At 34.1% G+C, this 9,308-nt stretch overlaps 1 gene segment (V, D, J or C); it reads left to right on the forward strand.

Annotated features, from left to right (window-relative positions):
* The first annotated feature begins 6,219 nt into the window (after positions 1-6,219).
* On the forward strand, positions 6,220-8,848 carry LOC130415989 (T cell receptor alpha variable 38-2/delta variable 8-like). The segment is given in 3 exon segments: positions 6,220-6,327; positions 6,415-6,716; positions 8,702-8,848. Coding segments are annotated over 3 exon segments (498 nt in total).
* The last annotated feature ends 460 nt before the right edge of the window (positions 8,849-9,308 follow it).

Genomic DNA, 9,308 nt, shown 5'->3' on the forward strand with positions numbered 1-9,308 from the left:
AAACCTCAAACACAACACTGCAAGTGTAGCATACATATATAAACTCTATTGCTGCTAGTCAAATTCACTGTTCTTTGAGTAAAGATCATGTACTTTTAATGCTTTGTATGAAACTTTTATTTCAATTGTAAATTGTTTCTCGCGTCTAAACATGACCTACACTTACAAGACAAGACTTTCAAGTCAACTGGAAATTCTGTATATTGTTCATCATCATTACACTTATAAAATAAAAAAAACACTTAATCAGAAAAAGAATACGTTCCGCTGTGTCACTTTCTTTCGTATGGAAATCTTACATTTAAAACATAATCTATATTTACTTACATTGAATCTGTAATGTTGTGGATAAAATTGTTCAAGGATATTTGTTAAATAAATATGAATAACATTTTAACACAAGGCTACATGGCTCTTATCAGCAATTTGACAAAAATGTTTAAACGTGATACTGAGAAAATGACATGTTGATGCATTTGCATTGGCTGGTGGTTGAGTAAGGAGGAGCTCAAAGTAGATCTTGTTTTGATCTTGACAGAAATTTTGACATCATATGATTGAAGCTCAGATCTGTCTCTGTGAACATGTGTACAATAAAACTTTATCCAGTTATTCTGCTCGTCGCCGTATTATGTAAGTTATTTTGTCAGAACTTACTTAAATAATGTGATGAACAAAAACTATCGTACGCTTCAATTTCAGATTTCTTTAAATCAAAAGTTTTTCTTTACAGCTGGAGTCATTAATGGAGATACTATAACAGCAAACAGAACAGAGGAGTTTGCTGAAGATGGTTCAGATGTTTCATTATCCTGCACTTATTCCTCTGCTCGGTCTTTACTTTGGTACCGTCAGTATCCCAGATCAGCTCCTGAATTCCTCGTGTTTATTCCAGACAGTGTGAAAACTCAGAAATCTGATATAGATGCCAGATTCACTGCTGTCATCAACAAAGAGAAAGAAAATCATGTGTATCTGAAGATCGCCTCTGTGTCTCTATCAGACTCTGCTCTGTATTACTGCGCCCTGAGGCCCACAGTGACACAAAACACAACAACACTGTACAAAAACCTCACACACAACATTATATTTCCTAACTTCATTTGTCGCTACACTAACCTGCTCCAATGCCAGTTGAAAGTATTGAAATTTCATTTGAATGTAAATATTTTTTTTAATGATATTGGATCTAAAGTGATTTTGTTTCTATGAGAACACTATCACTGTGCTATTCGAGTAATAACATCTTAAAGAGAAGTTCACTTAAAAACGAAATTGTTTTTTCTATTTACTCTTCTTTGTGACAATTAAACCTTCAGTGGTCTTTGTTCTTTTTTATCTAAAGATGACAAACGGAATGAGAGATTTAATGCAAATCTCAATGTGTTCTCAGTGTCAGTTTCATTGATAATTCAGAATCTACATCTGTCTATAACCCACTGTAAATGTGCTGACAGGGTTTTTCAGAACTTAAATAATTTTGATAAAAAATTCAGATTACTACTAAAAACATTTATATATTTATATAATTTCATCATACTGAAAGCATATTGTGACATATTCTAAATTTTTTTGGCAAGTGTTTATGGATTTCACTTGTAAACCACAAGGGGTCAGCATTGATCTCTCCATGTTTGACACAAATGAGTAGATCATGTTATATGTGAGATGAGCTATGTGTGCTTTAAAAGCCATGAATGACATTTCTGTTGTTTTATCTCAAAGATCTGCTATGTTTAGATAAACTCAGATTCTGTGTTTTTTATGGCACATAAACACTCCACTGTTTTTGGAAATAGGCCAATTTTCCAGCTCTTCAAGTTTTAATAAATTGATTTTTACCGTTTGTATTCTACCAATCTCCGGGTCTGGCGATGGCACTTTTAGCAAAGCTTAGCATAGATAATTGAATCCATTTAGACCATCGTGTTCAAAAATTACCAAAGAGTTTCGATATTTTTCCTATTTAAAACTTGACTCTTCTGTAGTTATATCGTGTACTAAGACAGGCGTAAAATGAAAAGTTGCGATTTTCTAGGTCAATTTGATTAGAAACTAAAGGCCCACTACCATTCCGGCGTAATAATCAAGAGAGTTTGCTGCCGTAACATTTACATTTAGGCATTTGGCAGACGCTTTCATCCAAAGCGACTTACATTGCTTTATAGTATAAATAGGTATTTGCAATACCCTGGGATCGAGCACACAACCTTGAGTTGTCAACGCAATGCTCTTACCACTGAGCTACAATCACAAAAAGTGACTTGCAGTTCATTCAAGCTGTATGTTTTTTATTAGCATTTGTGTTTACTGGTAAAAAAACAGCTGACACAATGCTCTATTCAGTGTCAGATGTTGTGGAGAAGTGTAATAATGTGAATGTAGTGTTGTCATTCAGTGCAGTTACACAGACAGAGAGGAGGAGCCTGTGAAGATTAGAAAAAGATAAAAATAATCACCAAACGTTATTCACTTCTCACAGTGAAAACATGATGATTCTCTGTGCTCTGCTTCTGTTATTCTTCATGAAAAGTAAGTGAAGTTTACTTGCTGTAATAACATTTAAGCTTTGATTGATGTTTAGAGTTCATTCTTTTCTATTATTATTAAACCATTTTAAATATGATGCATTATACTTGATTTTCAGGTGACACATTTGCACAGTCAATCACATCATTACAAAACAAGACATTTGCATCTGAGAGAGAAAAAGTCTCTCTCTCCTGTGAATATGGTGGAGCTGTAAATTACCTTCAATGGTATCGTCAGTTTCCCAGATCTAAGCCAGAGTTTCTGCTTTGGATTTATCAACACGGAACCACAAAAGACCTTCCACCTCGTCTTTTATCTAAAGTTGATCAAAACAAAAATCTTGTGAGTCTGGAGATCTTTCCTGCTGAAGTAACAGATTCTGCACTTTACTACTGCGCACTGAAGCCCACAATGACAGAAAACACAAGTTAACAATGTCAAATATTTTTGTTTATCAGTTGTTAAATTGACAGTTTGAAAATGTGATTTCAATCCACAAAAAAAAAACACATTCTTTATTCACATCACTTGCAAATAAATACATACTGCAAATATAACGTGTGTCATAAAGGACAGAATGTTGAGCATACATTTTTTTATATTTACTGAAGGCAGAAGCAGTAGACCATCCAGTATTTCTCAGTTTTATTTTGCATACTGAGGTCTTTATACTATTCATGACACAAACTTATTTTCACCTGCTATATAGCAGTTCTGAACCATCAGGGCCATCTGAACCCACAGAGACGTCTGCTTCTGGTGCTTGAGGGCCTGGGTTCAAAGGTCACTGTTTGCTACTGCTATATGGAATGCATGGATGCATGGATTGTCTTTCAGGTGTTAAATATAAAAAAATGACTAATTGTAATAGGACTTGATAATTCCTTTTTGTGATGACTGTGGAGCAAATTGGGTCAAATGAAGGTGCAGATAGTATTGTTAAAGAAGACAACACTGTGACACTGAGCTGTTCAGCAGAGTTGTTACACTTTACTCATACATACAATTTCTAAACAGTGATCCTCAGTATTTAATGTTGAAATATATACGGTCATGTAGATGAAATTCTTAAATTAGCATTACAAATAAACAACGCATATTATACTCTCGCAATGGTTATCAAGTCAGTTCCTGTAGAGCCACCACCAAATTTGGTATGTCTCCCGTATTTAACACCTAATAGAAATCATCAAATCATCAAGTTTCAGATCAAAGCAGATTTTATATACAAAGTCAGTTCTTATTCACCATGAACAGATTATTTCTCAATCAAGAGTGCAATATTGTCGGATAAAATGCTGATCTGTACCCCAAAATGTTCAAACTTCTGAACATTGAGCTGTTCATACATGGATTTGCCACAGGGGGGCATCATTCTTGATAAGTGTATCACGTGACATCTACATCTTAAAATACATCTTGGTCAGGATTAGAAATGAAAGGAACAAGAAAGAAGCTGCACAAAGAGAGAGAGCAACAGTACATGTAGAGTAAAGACAGAAGAACATATGTTTTAATATCTCAACCATGGTGAAATGGGTGATTATTACTCTTGTCTTTACAACACATGAATTTGGTAAGAACATTAATAATTTAGTAACTGTGTCAGATTACTTAAATGTTATTGATGATTAATGATTCATGTTTGTTTCCAGCATGTTGGGCAAAAGACAGTGTTGAACAGTCAAAGGGATTTACAGCAAATGAAGGAGATCAGACTACTGTAATGTGTAGTTATTCTACTACTGCTACAACTTTCTATCTCTACTGGTACAAACAGCTACCAAACACATCACCAACATTAATGTTGAGCAGAAATTCCTTTGGTGGAGAAACAACTGAGCCTGATTTTAAGAAGAGATTCTCTGCAACACTGAATTCAACATTAGGATCAGTTCCTCTGATCATTCAGGATGTAGATGTGAGTGACTCTGCTGTGTATTACTGTGCTCTGCAGCCCACAGTCACTGAAACACACTCAACACTCATACAAAAACCTTGTGTAAGAATCATTTGAATCTCTATATACAAATATTCATTTCAAAGACATCCAAATAACAACACTGAGTGTGCAACACAATACAGTATAAAATTGCATTCATATTAAAATAAACATGGCATCATGCATCTTTGGCCTAATTCTGTTACAAGATATTTACAAGAGCAATTTCTTGGTCTAATGACCAAATATTTTTTATAAAATAAGTTTTCTGCAAAAATACAGAACATGCAAAAGATGCTACAAATAAACTTGACAATCATTAATTTTAGTGTTTAAATGTGCTACAGTTTACTGGATACAGAATAGTAAAACTTCTCTCATATCAAGGTCTGTTATTGTATTGTGTACGTTTATTATACTGTATGTAATACCCCTGATTATTCAATGTCTAAAGTACTATCACCTGTGCTCCTCTTTATATCACTCTGAGATTCTGGTTGGCGTGTCCTCAGTTTTGCTACTGAATGTTCACTGATGCATAAATGTGAGTTTACATTGTGACACTTTAACTCATTACATTGTGTGTTTGTGTTTTCTTATTGACAACATGCATTAAACCTTTGAAATAATGAGAATGTTTTTTTATGCAGTTTGGAAGAAAATCACAAAAATAATTGACATGTGAATGAAAACAAGCAAAACTTATCATTTTTTAACGCCTGAAAGAATAGAAAATTGTGTCAACTTTATCAGTTATAGTGAGTTAACTTAGAAAAACTGCCTGACATCATGATGTTCTCTCAGGATTAGAAACACAGCACACAATCCAGATGAGATCTGTGTATCAAGCTACAAGTTTCGACAACCAACAACGTGCTCTAGAGTCTCATTTGCATCCCAATAAAAAATATGTATTGAAAGCACACATTTACAGCACATTAAAAAAATCAAAGATTTTAAATGTAAGAGTCAAGAGCCTGCGTGAGTGAATGAGTGAGTGTGTGTGCCCTGCGATGGGTTGGCACTCCATCCAGGGTGTATCCTGCCTTGATGCCCGATGACTCCTGAGATAGGCGCAGGCTCCCCGTGACCCGAGGTAGTTCAGATAAGCGGTAGAAAATGGAATGGAATGGAGTCAAGAGCCCAACTCAAGGAAACACAACCAAATGAATTACTTTCAACAAAACAAATATTAAGTGTAAAACCACACAGGCCCTTTGTGTGCATGTTGTGTGTCTTTTACATACGTATCTTAAATACTTGTTTTTAAAATACTACCCATCAACTTATCCCACTATCACAATAACACCTGCAGACTGTGGTTTGATCTCCACATGGACTGAAACATAAACTATGATTGAGCTCTTGATGAAGACACAGCTCAACTATAATCTATAAAACACCTTAAATTATTATTGCCCCATGCCCAAAATGTCCAAGTCCAAACCCTAACCCTAAATGACGGATTTAACTGAAGTTAAATTACTTTAACATAATCGGTCTATTAATGTCTCTTTTTTTATCTTGCTTTTAATTTTTGAAACTGGTGCAAAGACCCTTTGTTACTTGAGTTATTGTGATTTGTATAACATCAACTATATATTCTTCAACTATAAATCACTATTAACCTGTAGATGGCAATATCTACACACATGAAAACACATAACAGAGACTGTGACTCCTGTTTAACAAACTCATCTGTTGTTGAACATTATCATGGAATCAGTCCACATGACAGACAGCAAACAAAGTTTCTCCCACAGCTGAGCATTTACACGACAGTCTTACCTTTTACTTATCAAAGATGACTTACAAGTTTTTAATTTTAGTCATTTCTACATTTCATTTCGATGGTAAGCAATCAAAAAGTTTTTTGCAGTAAGTTTTAATGATTTGTCTATAAATCTATGTTTGTGTGACTGTGATCTTCTGTATTACAGGATCTTTTGGTAAAGACGCTGTCAATCAACCGAAGGAGGAAAGAACTGTCATTGAGAGAGAGCAGATTACTCTGAAGTGTGAATATGAAACACTTCAATCTGATCCATATCTTTACTGGTACATTCAGCGCTCAAACAAACACCCTGAATATATACTGATGAGATACAAATATGGATCAAGCAACAGTTCTGAGTTTAAAGACAGATTTGATGCAAGATTGGACACAAGATCAGTTCCTCTGATCATTCAGGATGTAGATGTGAGTGACTCTGCTGTGTATTACTGCGCTCTGCAGCCCACAGTGACTAAAACACATCAACACTCATACAAAAACATCAAACACTCTCATCTTCTTCATATAGAAATATATTATCTGATATCTCATTTGCACAATCATATATGTACAGAAATGTTCATCTTTATATCATAATAATATCTGTCATATTATCAATGTAGAGTTAATTGTACCAATAAAGTCAGCGTAGAACCATAAAATCAACCACAACAATTTTACTTGAACCCTTTCATGCATGAATTTATGACATCATCAGTCAGATATTCTGTAATTGCTCTTATAGGGCATGTAAACACGATTTTTACACATATTTTAAAAGAGATTTTGAGTGGTCATGTACGCTTTGTTTTTGTTTGAAGAGATATTTGTCCACTGTAGTTACATTTATGCAAGAATATCAGGGATATCTCAAAAATTACAATAAAAAGTGGTTTAAAAATGTGAATTCTCAACAGTTGTTTTCTTGCACGTTGCAGTTCAGACATGTCTGAGGTTTAAACTGCAACATTATCCTTATTAAAGAAAAGAGGTTTACCTCATCTGAGATGAGTCATCTCCATTCAGTGGTTCCAAAATGATCATAACTGCATCAAATCACAACATCAAGAATAAGATCTGCTATTAGAGCTTTATAAATTAAACATGTATTTTAAAACTGTTCTGAGTATAAACAGAAGGGGGCAGCATATAAGATTAATAAACATCCCCCTTGTTCAACTGAAATATATTTAAAAAATCGTTTATTCAGACCTGAATTAAATATATTTTATTGTTTTGATCATCTCTCTTGTTGGCTTTTCTCAGATAGCACAAACAGAAACATGCAACTATATCTAAAAAAATATATCCAGCTAGCAATAACCACCCGACAGCAAGTGACCACAATTTAAAAAAAATCTGGATTTATCAATGTTCATTGCATTGAATGAATATCACTTTTGCAGCCGTTATTTTTTTAAATGTCATTAAATCACAATTATTTTGATTATTTATTGCTTTATATGGGCTCCTGATTCAATAAGAAAAATAAGTAATTAGTACGTGATTTCTTAGCAAACAGTGTGTTAAAACACAATTGTTGTGGAAAAGCTTTCCTATAGCTCAGTGGTAAGAGTATTGTGTTAACAACTTAAGGTTGTGGGTTTGATCTCAGGGGACTGCAAATGCCTTTGCAAAAAATGTATAGGATGCAGTCGCTTTGGATAAAGGGTCTGCCAAATATGTATAAGTAAAAGAAAACTTGCAGTATATCAGGTTATGTTATAATTGTGAAGTTCTTTAAGTAATGTACTGGATTGTGTTGTGTTATTAGCTTTTTTATTATTATTTGTTGTCACATCATGATACTAAAATATACACAATAAACAGCACTACTAAACACTTCTGATTCATTGAGAGAACACTTCAGTGACCACACCCACCTACACAACAATCTGAAACATATCTACCCTTCAGTAATATACTCAAACCACCAGAATTTCACATTTGACAATCTGCAGTAAAACCACATTCAGTGTGTAAGGTATCAGTGCTTAATACTTCAATAATCGATCAGCAATACAAACTCCTGTACAAGAAGAACTTGTCTGGCTGTTAAAATGGACACACAGATGACTCTTCTCCTGATTTTTACTGCAGTCTCAGGTAAATATTTCATTGTTACCAAGTATATCAGAAGAAACAACGACCACATTTTACCTGCAAAGCAAATATAATTTAATATAACTGATATGATATATTTAAAGAGTGAATAATGTTTTATTTAAAACATGTGTGATTAAAGATAGAGCCAAAATGTGATATAAATATAATTAATTTTATTTCAGGTGGATTTACTGATGGAATTGGACCAGAAGGAGACGCAAATATAATCAGAAATGATGGAGATTCTGTGACATTGAGCTGCACATATGAGACAGTCAGCAATGATGTTTGGCTTTACTGGTACAGACAGTTTCCTAACACAGAACCTCAGTTTATACTGCTCAAAGGTGCTCGATCACGAAGCTGATCAGCTTATACAAGACAAGCGGTTTAAATCTGAAACATCTCAATCATCCACTAAACTGATAACAGACCGTGTGTCTCTGTCAGATTCAGCTCTATATTACTGTGCTCTGAGAGATGTAGCCCAGTGATACAAAAAGCCTGAAAGTCTTTACAAAAACTCAATGTGCTTTAAACTGTGTTTAATCAAACCACATCAAAGCACTGTTACTTTTCATAACCACAGCTGTGGAAATAAGGGGATGTGGCCACACCTGTGAAATGAAGAGGTTTTACGTAGAAGGTGTTTCATAAAACATTTTTTGAGCTTGTAAATGAACCGGTACATCTGTATCAACACTATACTGTACATTTATCTCTGTTCTTTATCTTTAACAAATCAATCAACAAGTGTGAGAATTCATAGAGAATAAATCCATAGTAACATACAGCACAATTGAAAAACAATTTATATACAAATAGACACATCGACAGCGACAGAAATTAATGTGAACAAAGCAATAGAGATATGAGAAAATAAAAGTCCAGTTAATGGTTAAATCTGATAACACCTGATCTTTTCCACTAGAGAGTGCCAGAATGTTGAGCTGA

This window comes from Triplophysa dalaica, chromosome 3 (genome assembly GCF_015846415.1).
Source record: "Triplophysa dalaica isolate WHDGS20190420 chromosome 3, ASM1584641v1, whole genome shotgun sequence".
In the NCBI taxonomy this organism is placed as follows: Eukaryota; Metazoa; Chordata; class Actinopteri; order Cypriniformes; family Nemacheilidae; genus Triplophysa; species Triplophysa dalaica.